This window comes from Globicephala melas, chromosome 16 (genome assembly GCF_963455315.2).
Source record: "Globicephala melas chromosome 16, mGloMel1.2, whole genome shotgun sequence".
Lineage (NCBI taxonomy): Eukaryota > Metazoa > Chordata > Mammalia > Artiodactyla > Delphinidae > Globicephala > Globicephala melas.
Window position 1 is genome coordinate 4,879,785 of NC_083329.1, and position 12,009 is coordinate 4,891,793.

The 12,009-nt window shown below is 48.2% G+C and overlaps 1 protein-coding gene across 3 annotated transcripts in view; it reads right to left on the reverse strand.

Moving 5' to 3' along the window:
- Positions 1-12,009, reverse strand: part of DOCK1 (dedicator of cytokinesis 1) — a 523,633-nt gene that overhangs the window by 97,377 nt on the left and 414,247 nt on the right. For all 3 annotated transcript variants that reach the window (XM_060286253.1, XM_030832075.2, XM_030832074.2), the window contains 2 exons: positions 11,405-11,505; positions 1,009-1,067 (listed from right to left, as the gene is read on the reverse strand). In XM_060286253.1, coding sequence (XP_060142236.1) covers positions 1,009-1,067; positions 11,405-11,505 — 160 coding nt within the window. The remainder of the gene's footprint in view (positions 1-1,008; positions 1,068-11,404; positions 11,506-12,009) is intronic.

A 12,009-nucleotide genomic window follows, 5' to 3' on the forward strand; every position in this document is an offset into this window, starting at 1 on the left:
GACTTTAGGCTTAGGCCTAGTTTTTTTTTTTTGGTTGTTGTTGTTCCTTGAGGTGTAAAGCTGGGTTGTTTATTTGAGATCTTTCTTCACCAGTAAGCCAACACTATAGATCAATGGACCTAACAGACATATACAAAACATTTCCCCTAACGGCAGCAGAATACACATTTCTCTCAAGTGCACAAGGAACATTCTCCAGGATATGTCACACATTAGGTCACAAAACAATTGTTAACAAATTTAAGAATATTGAAATCATACCAAGTATCCTTTCCTACCATGATAGAATAAAGCTAGAAATGAATAACAGAAGGAAAATTGGAAAATTCACAAATACTTGAAAGTTTAAAACTGCACTCCTGAACAATCAATGGGTCAAAGAGGAAATCAAAAATTATCTTGAGACAAATGAAAAATGAAAAGACAACATACCAAAACTTTGCGATGCAGCAAAAGCCACACTAAGAGGGAAGTTTATAGTGATAAATGCCTATGTTAATTTCTTCTCTTAAACACACGTATCCCTTATTGTTTTGATTGCACAAGTACTCAGCCTACCACCACCTGGTGGCAGGATACCTAAATACAGGGTCTAGTTTTGAGTTGGAGAATAAACCCTTTGGAAGGTAAATTATGTGAAACTGAATACAATAAGTGATGGACTACATAACAGGAGGATGAGCTACATGCTTTGATTCATGAGAAACGGAGAGAATGGTAGTTCTGCCCAGGAGCAAGAGTTCCAAGGCAGAGCTCTGCTCACCTGACACAAGAGGGCGCTCTATTGACTTTTCTGTTTTCTCCACCAATCAGATTTCCTTCCCTTTACTTTGGTCTCCCATCTCTTACTCACTGAAAGCACTTACTGCAAAGGTAGCAATTGCTCTCGGAAGGACAGAAGCTGTTCAGATTTTTAAGATGCCCCAAAGCTGACAAACAGGGCCAGTGGCATCGCCCACCACCGAGTCATGACGTTCACCGTGATGCCCTGAAGTCCCAGTTACTCACCAAGGTTGTACCACATGTCCCTGATTTCGAAGCCAATCTGTCTCCTCATATCTCCGTACCTGAAAACCAGGGACAGGAAAAACGCTGAGTCACTCTATGGAGCATTTGAAAATCAGACTTGGATTATTTTTAAGTGCAATGAAACTCTCCCGTCCCTGAGACAAATAAAGAGAGTGTCAAAGCATCAACTTCTTTTGCCACCAAAAGGAACTGAAGGAGGAGGAATCCAGCTAGGGATCTCATTTTCCCATCACCACAGGTTACATAAGATCCTCCCCTCTGTGGAAACATGGGGGAGGTGGTGGAGAGAAATGAAAGTATTTTCCTTTCTTCAGTCTCTAATGGCAGGAGAAAGAGAACCTGGCTCCTTGGCTTGAGGGGGAGTTTGTTTTCCACGCATGTTATAAGCATCCAGGAACCAGACACCAAATGACATCCTACAGCCCGGCACACAATAAGCAGTTCTCATATGTTAAATTAAGCCCCGGAGTCTTAGACAATCAGAGCAGGAAAGGCCTCTTTCATACAGCTCCCAGCTCCTGGCTCTTTATCATTTTCAATGTAAGGAAGGGCTTAACACGAAAAGATGTCAACAAACATTCCCCTGTTTTTATGTACCAGCAAAAATAAATGCTAATTTTCTTCCCAGTGGGTCAGCAGAGGGGGTGTGTGTTTCATGAGTAAACAGAATTTGATGTTTCAGAAGATAAACCTTTATTAGTTTGTGAGCAATTTAACATTTTCCTTTATTGCCTAAGGAAAAGGCTGATTCTATTACAAATAATAATTTGCAAAATTATCCTACAGTGTTACAGTGTAGCAGCTGTGTCGTGGCGCCTGCTCTGTGCGTCCTTATGTCAGCTCATGTGGGAAGAAAAGGTCTGATTACAGATGACCGACTTGTGACTCCACAGGTTGAGATCCGGCTGGTAAATCAACAGCCCCAGCTGGCTGCTACCCTTTATCAAAGCCTCGGGTACCCTAAGCACCCGTCTGTCACTTACAGGAGGAAAGGACAGCAGACCCTGTGAGAACCTCAACCAGGAAAGATGAACGCACCCAGCAGCTCCTCTTTGGAGAATTCAACCTTGGGAGCATCACAGCCGGACAGGTGCCAGGGCATTCACTGTACCCGTGGAGAAACTGAAGTGAGAGGGCAGTGTTGTACCCCTTCCTCCGAGGACAAGCTGGTCCTCTGAGGTGAATGTACTGCCTTCCAGTCCAGCCCGACACCAGGTGAGCGCTGGTGCAGGTAAATTCGGTGAGTGAGAGAGAGGGGATCTCTGCCCAGGAATGCTCCCAGCACCAAGCCACAGGGAGCAGGGACCGGGCCACCCTTCTGCGCCTAGCTGGCACCCAGAAGTGCCCCAGGGGCACAAGATCTGAGCGCCAGCGAGGCGTGCACCCTTTTGAGGCTTGCAGAGCTGTTTTCCAATCCCCATTTTGCTCCTGTAGGAATGACAGAGGGGTCCCAGCACCCAGGCCTGGAGAGGATGTGGGTGGCTGCATGATGACTGGGAAGACCGTTCTCTGGGCATTTACCAGGAGAATAGGATCGGGGACAGGAAAACCACGCTCCATCCAGGGCAGATGCTTCCTCCTCAGGCTGGAGGGGTCTGCGCTGTCCAGGGGGATAAGCTGCCTTTCAGGGGAGCAGGTGTCTGGGGAGGTGAGGAGTGTGGCATCGCAGGGAGGACCCCGAGAACGTAAACACCCCAGCCCCTGCTGCCAGGTGTTCAGACCTCAACACAGTGAGGACGCCAGAGGCCCAGAGGAGGCAAGAACCTGTCCCAGGGGTGGGCCTGTCACTAACTCAAGCTTAAAGACTCTTAACTGCCAAGCAACTCCTTCTCAGCCCGGAACAGTATCTCTTGAAAAGTACGAATGGTTAAAGCCAGGCCGACCTCCATCAGTGTCTGCGCCTTGCTGGCCCCTGACTCAACTTCCTCTCCCAGGTCTTACAATAATTCAAATCAAACCCCAAAGTTCAGAAGGATAAAGCGCAGGGCAGCCTTGGCAGCAGCGGACTCACAGGTTGGGTTTGGATCACCAGGAGTGACCCAATGGATGCCTCAGGCCCTACAGTGACTGCTGTCTGTCCAGTGCTGGACTTGACCCGGGGACCCCAGGAGGCATGTGAGGAGAGGGAAGCCGGCCCCGTCCTGTCTCTCCGCCTAGCGCCTCTGTTCCTGGTGCCGGCGGAGCGTGAGGGGCTCACGGATGCCTGGGTTACATTTTTCAGTGACGCTTCACTGTCTTCTACGTGGGGAATGATGTGTCTTCACAGTATTTCAGAACGGGGGGATTAGCAAAGATCTGAGTGCACGTCGCTCAGGAGAGTACAGCCTCTGGCAGAAAGGTGCTAAAAATGCCATTATAATAGTCAAGTAAGACACAGGTGCTCGAGGCTGGTACAAGATGAGTACAGAGCTGGAAGGTAAAGGGCAGGACCGAATCTCTCCAGCAGTAAGATTGATCTTTTCTCTCATTTTAATAAGAAGGCAGCTTTGACAAATCTATACACTTCTCAGCGTAATCCCCAAATGGAGTCACAGCTGTCACCAGAACTTAAGAGGGATTCCTGAACCATTTGTAATCCTTGCCCCAAGGAGGAGAAAAAAGCAGTAATGGAGTGTATCTGGGATCATGCTCCTACCTGGAGAGAGAATTCCAGAGCTGGTGGCAGCCTTAGAGATCGTTACTAAGTCCATGACTAATGATTTATAGTTGAGGGAACTGAACTAGTCCTGCGGGGGAAGCAAAATGACTTGGCCATGGTCACAGGGCAAGGGGAGAAGAGAGGGCACAAGTCTCCAGACTCCCAAAGAATTCCTGTTCTTCACCCCCAGCATGCATCTCGAGGACCAGAGAGGGCAGACTTCCACGATGTCGCAGCACAGCTCTGCGTCTCACCCCTCAAAGTGCATGTGTGGTGTGTTTCATTTGATTTGATTCTCACAGTAAGACCACAAGGTGAGGAAGAAGACGTTCCCGTAGCTATCTTCCCACTGAGGAAGCAGAGATTCCTGGGGGTGAAATGACGTGCCTGTTTCTGCAAAGCCGGAGTCACCTGGTGCTTCCCACCACCCCCAGGTCGCCTGTGCCCACCCACAAAGTGAGTGGACAACTCCAGATGGCCAGCCCGAGGGAGCCCACAGGAGGCATCCTTTAGACAGCCCAGGTAGATCGCAGATCCCACATCCAGGCCTGTAACTCTGACCCAAAATAGCATGACTCTGGTCTCTGAGACCTTACCTTAGCACCTGCTTTCCTGAATCTTTGCCCCCAGAAGCAGAAATCCCATGTCCACCAGAGATAGCCCAAGCCTGGGGGTAAGACCAACCTGAGACCAAATCTAAGCACACTGGGAAAATTACCTGACCACTCTGACCCTTGGTCTCCCCATGTGTAGTACTGGGATAATGACGGCATGATGCTCATCTATCTCCCAGGCCTTTGGGAGAACGAGGACACGGTGCCCTCATCTGTCCTAACAAGCAACGAAGCCACGCTGGTCCTTCCTTTAAAAGTTCAGAGTGGGCCTCATCACAGCATCCCCTTCATGGTTGCAATGGTCTTTTAGATTAATTTGTTCTGTAAGCATTATTCATTGTTTAATGAATTACTAAATGCTTACTGAAGGCCAGGCACAGAGCTAATATGGGGCCACTAATATAATGTGGGAAAGAGACACAATCCACAGACCTGAGGGACTATTAGCATGCAGCAGAAATGGGCATTAAACAATCATACGAGACTCACACATATATGTATATATAGTAGTTTTTTTGGTTATTATTTATGTTTTTTTGGAGGCCATGGTAACAGTTCTTTAGGAAAAACTGGAGGAGTGGGTCCAGGTTGGCTGTGGGAGAAGCTCTCTTAGAGAGTAATATTTACCCAAGATTTGAAGAAGGAGAGGTGTAATCCAGACAGAGAGGGGAAGAGACCAGCAGGTGCAAAGGCCCTGTGGCAGGGGGGTGGGGGTAGGTGAGTATACGGACCAAAGAAGGCAGTGAGACTGGAGGACAGGGAGCTTGCCTGACTCCTTCCCCTCAAGAGGAGGGGTGTGCTGTGAACCAAGGCTGCAGAGGCAGGTTTATAAGTATTTTTTTTTAAGTTTCAAAAACTCTTTTGCAATAAGAAATATACTTTACTAAGCAGCATGCATAAAAATGTACGTATACAAAAGTTCTATGAAATAAGACTTAACTTTACTACCTGCAATCAACTCTGATGCTTCCTTATATTCTATTTCACTGAAAAAAAAAAAAGGGGGGGAAAAGGTATGTTGGTCTTGGGTCGTGTGGGTTGACTTGTGTACTCCATAAAGATCTGTTAAAGCCCTAACCCCTACTACCTGTGAATGTGACCCCCTAAAGAGGCTCTTTACAAGATGTAATCCTGTTAAGATAAGGTCATGCTGGATGGGGCGGGCCTTAAATCCAAGAACTGGCATCATTATAAGGAGAGGGATACATTTAGAGACACAGACAAACAAGGCTGAAGGCCACGTGAAGAGGGAGGCAGAGACGAGAGTTATACAGCCACGGCCACGGAGCACCAAGGATGGGCGCCACCCACCCCCAGAAGATAAGAGAGAGGCACGAACAAGGTCTTCCCTCTGAGCTTCCAGAGGGAACCAACTCTGCTGATGCCTTGGCTTCAACCTCTGGCCTCTGTAACTGTGAGGCAATAAATTTCTGTTGTTTCCCTTAGTTTGTGTTGTTACATTATGGCAGATGACTCTAAGAAATTAATACAATGGCCCATTAAGTTGCTATCCCAGCCCAGTGAAGGGCTGAGATGCACAATTTAAAAACTGCTGTCTTAAGGAAAGAGAACAGAATAAGAAGGCCCAACACCAAGACTTGAGGAGCTGTTGCACTAATGGGTGGAGGGAGGAGTCTGAGCCTGACAAGGGAGCGGCGGAGAGGCCAAAACGCTAGGAGGGAAACCTACAGAGGGGTTCTGGGAGCCCAGGACAGAGCTGGCCCGCAGCCAGCATCGGGAGTGGGTGTGGGTGTGCAGTGAGAGAGGCACGGAGGGAGCTGGAGGGAGATGATGGGTGGGGTGAGACACTGTTATTTTTATGGGAAAGACTGGTAAGTTCTGGGGAGGTGGGAGGAGATGGGACCCCAAATGTGACAGATGGGAATAAGCCTTACTAGACACAGGGGTCTGATGTGTCCTCCACTGCATGAAGTTATCACGTTCAATAAAATTCAGCAGCACTGGGCAGGGGGATGAGGGGGTGGTGGTGGTGGGATGAACTGGGAGATTGGGATTGACATATATGCACTAATATGTACAAAACAGATAACTCAGGAGAAACTGCTGTATAAAAACATAAAATTAAAAAAGTTTTTTTAAGAAAGAAAATAAAGATGTGCACACAAAAACATTCAGCATCACTAAAAGAAGATGTGGTATATAGTTACAATGGACTATTACTCAGCCATAAAAAGGAATGAAATAATGCCATTTGCAGCAACATGGATGGGCCTAGAGATTGTCATACTGAGTGAAGTAAGTCAGACAGAGAAAGACAAATATCATATAGTATCACTTGTATGTGGAATCTAAAGTATAATACAAATGAATTTATTTATAATACAGAAAGAGACTCAGAAAACAAACTTATGGCTACCAAAGGGGAAAGGGATTGGAGGAGGAATAAATTAGGAGTATGGGATTAACAGATACACACTACTTTATATAAAAGAAGTAAGCAATAATGATTTACTGTATAGCACAGGGAACTATATTCACTATCTTGTAACAAACTATAATGGAAAATAATCTGAAAAAATATATAACTGAATCACTTTGCTGTACACCAGAAACTAACACAATGTTATAAATCAACTATACTTCAACTAAAAAAAAAAAAAAAGAATACAGCATCGCTAATGCATGTGGGACACTTAATTAACTCTTCGAAAAGGACCTTAGCACAGGTTACAGCTTGTTGAGTCCATCTCCTTGGGTCCCCTTCTATTTCTTAGTACATAGTGAATTTATCTGGAATAATTTGAGTCTCTTGGGAAAAAAATTAGCACAAACACAAATAATTTCCTTTTATAATTTGGAACGTTCAACTCCAGCTTCAGATTAGGTCGCACTGCAAAGCAAGGCTTGTCCCTGTGTACTTCTTTCCTTTTGGTTTCCCTAAAAAGTAATGTGTACAGTATGAATTAACACACTGATGTTTCAGAACCCAGTGTTTGGAAACACTGTGATATTTTGGTCCAGTAGTGAAACCTGTCCTCTTAGAAGAGGCAGTGACCTGAGGATAGACTTCTATAAGAAAAATGAAACGAACCAGAAAAGGATGGGAAACATCCCGGGACCAACTGGGGAGAGGGTACCATGAAGAACCCACATTAATCTACTAGGTTCAAATCCACTGACCTGGGCTTGGCCATCACGCTTTACCCTCTCGGGCTGGAATTTTTAAATGGGCATTTTATGCTTAGAGCTGCTGGAGGCCCAGTCATGAACCCCTTTCCTCTTCAAGAAGGCAGTCTGGTCGTGAACACAGAAGGCCAGTTGCAGTCACATCGCCCCACTGCCCCAACGCTAGGACACACGATGTCTTACAAACTAAAATGGTCAAGCTGGCAGCTAATCCAGAGGCAGCTCTTTCACATTTGACTCACGCTTCCGGAGCCCCCGTAACGTACAAGGCGTGGGGGATGGAGGATGGGACATTCAGGAAGGTCAGGGTTAGCATTCTGTCACCTTCTCTGTCTTTGTTAGGAGTCACTAGCGCCAAGGATGTCTGAAGGTGAGTCCGTTAAATGTTCTCATTATGGACTTCGCTTCCTAGAGGTTATTTATTTTGTGGATCATTGCCAAATCTTGTATTCAGTTTGGGTTTGACTTAATCAGTGTTCTGCACACTACATGGCCCATTCTTTGATGTTACTCCCATGTGCTTTGGGGAATGCCTTTGGAATAAATATCCTAATTATCTCCCCAGCCTGGGTCACCAGGAGGACGGGAAGCTTAACAAGAGGGAACGAACAGGCAGATCTTCTGATACTGGGATTTTCTGTTGTTCTGAGCCACAGCGCTGTGGACCAGGCCGGCGGGAGGAGGTGCAGGCCGCGGCGGAGAGGAAGGGCCGCGCTGGGGGCAGAGGGGGTTCACGCCGAAGCCCTGGGTTGGATTCACAAACCCTACAGCAGTAGACGAGCCGACGTGGACAGCCAGAGGCTACTAAACAGGGGGGCATCACTCCACTTTCAGACCCCACGGCCTTTCCCTCTAGAAGAAAATAACCCCCTGAATTACGCTCCACTGTGCCGGAAACCAGCAGCCCGCCATTAGCTCAGACGCCTGGGGTTAGTCCCCGTGTCACCTGGTCCCTCGCACCTTTACCCCAAGTTCCGATCACTCCAGGCCCGGCCACTCGCTTAGGCTTCAGCAACACAGAGCATTTCTGCTTACAGAGTGGGCCCTGCCCCTTAGGACGCGATGACCCCTTTTGGAAATGGCTGTTTGCTGACAAGGGGGTCAGTCAATCAGTCTGGTGAACATCTCAGCCACCTTCGCCACCCAGGCCGAGTCCTACATGCCCACCTCCGGGCTGCCAAGGCGCCTGGGGAGCACTTCCGTTCTACTCCAATCATGTAATTTTGCACAGCTACCTGCCCCCTAGACGGTGAACTTTGTATCTCTGGGCGCCAAGCACCAGGACTCTAGTGCCATGAGTACATGGCACAATGTGAAACCAATTAAAACATTTCTAAGGCACTAGAAAATTTAAGCATTTGGGTAGGAATATCTCCTAGTATTTCTCATGCAGGTTTTGCTATTTAGAAATTAAAACTGCACATGGATGATAAAGTGTTTAAGGTGTAGCAAGAGGCAGGGTGAATACAACAAACAGGTGAACCCACGTTTTGTCTTAGCCACGCGGCCTCATAGGCCGGGAGCGCTTAACACAGATGCTGGAAATTCCTTCTCCTCCGCGGCCTGTCATGGCCACACGCTGAACCTGTGCCCCTGGGAGACGGCCCCTCGGACTGCACAGGAGCTGAGACACTCCTGCAAAGACAATTTCTGAAATGTTTGGGGCTTTTTCCCTCGGGGGATCCATGAGACAATTTCAAAGGGAAAATCTGGAGTCTCTCCTTGCCACGGCTGTGAGAGACAGAATTCTAAAAGCCCGATTCAGAGGCCCTCTGGGAGGGGTGACACCAGCTGGCTGTGTTTAATTTTCCTTGGCTTTGAAGCCTCAGAAGGCACAGCACGATGTGGGAAGCAAACGTTTTCTCTGGTGGACAAGGCCCTGTGTGGTGAATGCATGTATTGGTGTCGCTCTAGCTTAGATTTTAACGCTCTCACACCAACAAGGAAAGGGCCCAGGGAGAGAGACGGGCCCCGCCCTGACCGGAGAATGTTCAAATCAAATGGTTTTATTCTCCAAACCGTGAAGGAGACGTCAGCTCTTTTCAGGCAGATTTCCGGTTTAAACGCAATTCTTCTCCGCAGGCATCTCTAAGGGTAGGATGCGCTACAAGCTTGGCAAGGAATGGGCACCAGTGTCGGCTGGAGCTGGGTCTGGACCCCGGCCTCACCCCACGTGAGCACTGCACACAGGGGGGCAGGACAGGATAACCAGGGCTCTGGAGGGCTCTGGTGGGGAGAGGCTAGGGCCGAGTCCTGTGTGTGCTGGTTACTAGTGTTTCCATTACAAACAGCTTTCGCCATGACAGCCTTTCATCAAGGACAAGCTGGGAGCCACCCCTAACTTCCTGGGAGCACTGAGGGAATGTACATTTCACAAAGCGGTAGCATCCCTGTTGAGCCAATCCCCGGAAGGTGCTGCCTAGAAGAGTCTGTCTCCTGAGCCAAGATGAGGGATAAACTCTGCTGGCTCGGAGCAGGGCCCATCTTCCCTGCCATCGCCGCTGGGCACCCACTGGGCCCACGCCGCCCGGGGTGCATTTCCCTTTCTGAAGAAGGAACACTTGTCTCTATCAACGGCCAACAGACCAGTCATTCAACTGCGGAAGCTTGAAGGAAAGACGGCCCGATGTTTTGTTTTGTTTTTGTTTTCTTTTCGGCTGCTACACGTGGCATGAGGGATCTTAGTTCCCCGACCAGGGATCAAACCTGGGAAGCAGGGAGTCTTAACCACTGGGAAGGGAAGCCAGGGAAGTCCCAAGATGACCCGATGAAAGCTGACTTTTAGATGGCTCAGGGAAGGATTTAAGGTTCTAAAAGCAGCCCAGCTAAACGTCTCGGGCTCTGAACTGCCCGAGTTAGAATGACTCAGTGTGAGACACGGGACCCTGGATCACAACCTGCTTCACTTCCTCGTCTGGAAAATAAAGATGATAAGACAACCTATGGAATAGTTTTGGTTTTTGTTCGAATGATTCTATGTGAAAAATGCATAAAACGTTCTTAGAAAGTCACTGACAGGTCACGCGTGCTCTGTAAATATCAGCTGAACTACTTCTTACTCCCCAGGGATAGTGTGCTTTCCATTTGGTCTGCAAGGGAGACACACTCTCCTGGGTTACTAGGAGGGCTGAGTGGCTGTCCCCTTCTGAGAGGCCCTGGAATCTCTAACCTCAGTGATGGTACCAGGCTGGCAATGCCTTGGGACCGTCAACACGGCTCAGAGGGATTAGGAAGTGATGAACAGGGACAGATGACTTAGCAACGTGATGTACTGATGGAAGGGGCCCCCAGAGAACTGAGATGCTGGTGAAACTGAGGTAGAGAGAGAGGTGGCAAGGCCCTCAGAGTGCCCAAGGGTTGCAAAGAAACCCACATAAGGGTTCTTTTGCTGACCCTGGACCAGGAGCTGTTCGGGATGCAGTGCTGAAGGAGCCAGGCAGGGATCCTGGCTTCCCCGGGGCTTCTCAGACGTTTTCAGGATAATCCAAGGGCTAGTTAAGCACTTTCAGATCTCCTGCCTGGAAGAGGACCGGGGTCATCTCTTGCAAAGAAGGAACCCCAGATGACTCATCACTCTGCGATGAGCTGTTCCACAATCCCAAGACGCCAACAGCTTCCGTCAGAAGCTTCCTTGTTTGAACAGCGTTGGAGAATTAAGCGACACAGCAAACCATACGTGGTGTGACATGAGCACGGTGCACAGCAAAAGCAATTATCTCCCGAAACTCCCATTCTGTTTGGTGCTAATAGTCCTGAATGACACTGACTGACCTGCAACCCACCAGAATGAAGCTGTAGTTTTAGATCTGCATTCATGGGTTACAAAAGGCAATACTCAATTCACGGTGTGAAACCACCCTCTCGTTACACCATGATTACACCTCAACTGGTACTCAGTTGGCTTAGAAGACGCAAGAAGACTGTGCTAATAGAACTGCAGGCTCCTGCCCGTGCATTTGGGGCTACGCGGACTTACTTGTTAAGGATTTTCCCTCTCTTTGCACTTGAAAAATTCTCCAGCTGCAAGGACTCTTGAGTGAGGAAAGCGACAGCCAGGTGAAAATAGTTGTTCCACAGCTGAAACCAAAAAGGGGAGATGCTAAGGTGCCGAACCGATTAATACAGGATCTCAGAAACGCTCCGAGACGTTTAGAATAGCATTTGCCCAGCACACACTTCTGAAAGGTTTGGAAGCCGCACTCTCTACATACACATTGCTAACAGCCACCCACGGTGTGGTTCAGGGCTGAGCATGGGCTCTGACAGTGCATGCAGTCAGATCCCAGCCCAGCCACTTACGTAGGCAGGCACTCTAACCTCTCTGTGCCTCGGTTTCCTCAGGTAAAGTGGGAATTTCAACAGTACCTACCTGAGAGGACTGCTAAAGGACGGAGGGAGTAAAGACATGCAGTGCCCATCCAATGGTGCCGGGAGCATGGTAAGCACGTAATAAATATTAGCTGTTATTAATACTGTATGATGGAGCCCCTTACCTCATGGTACACAGCAAGTCCCCTACATATGAAGGAGTTCCGAGAGTGCGTTCGTAAGTCCAACTTGGTCGTAAGTCCAACCAAGTCA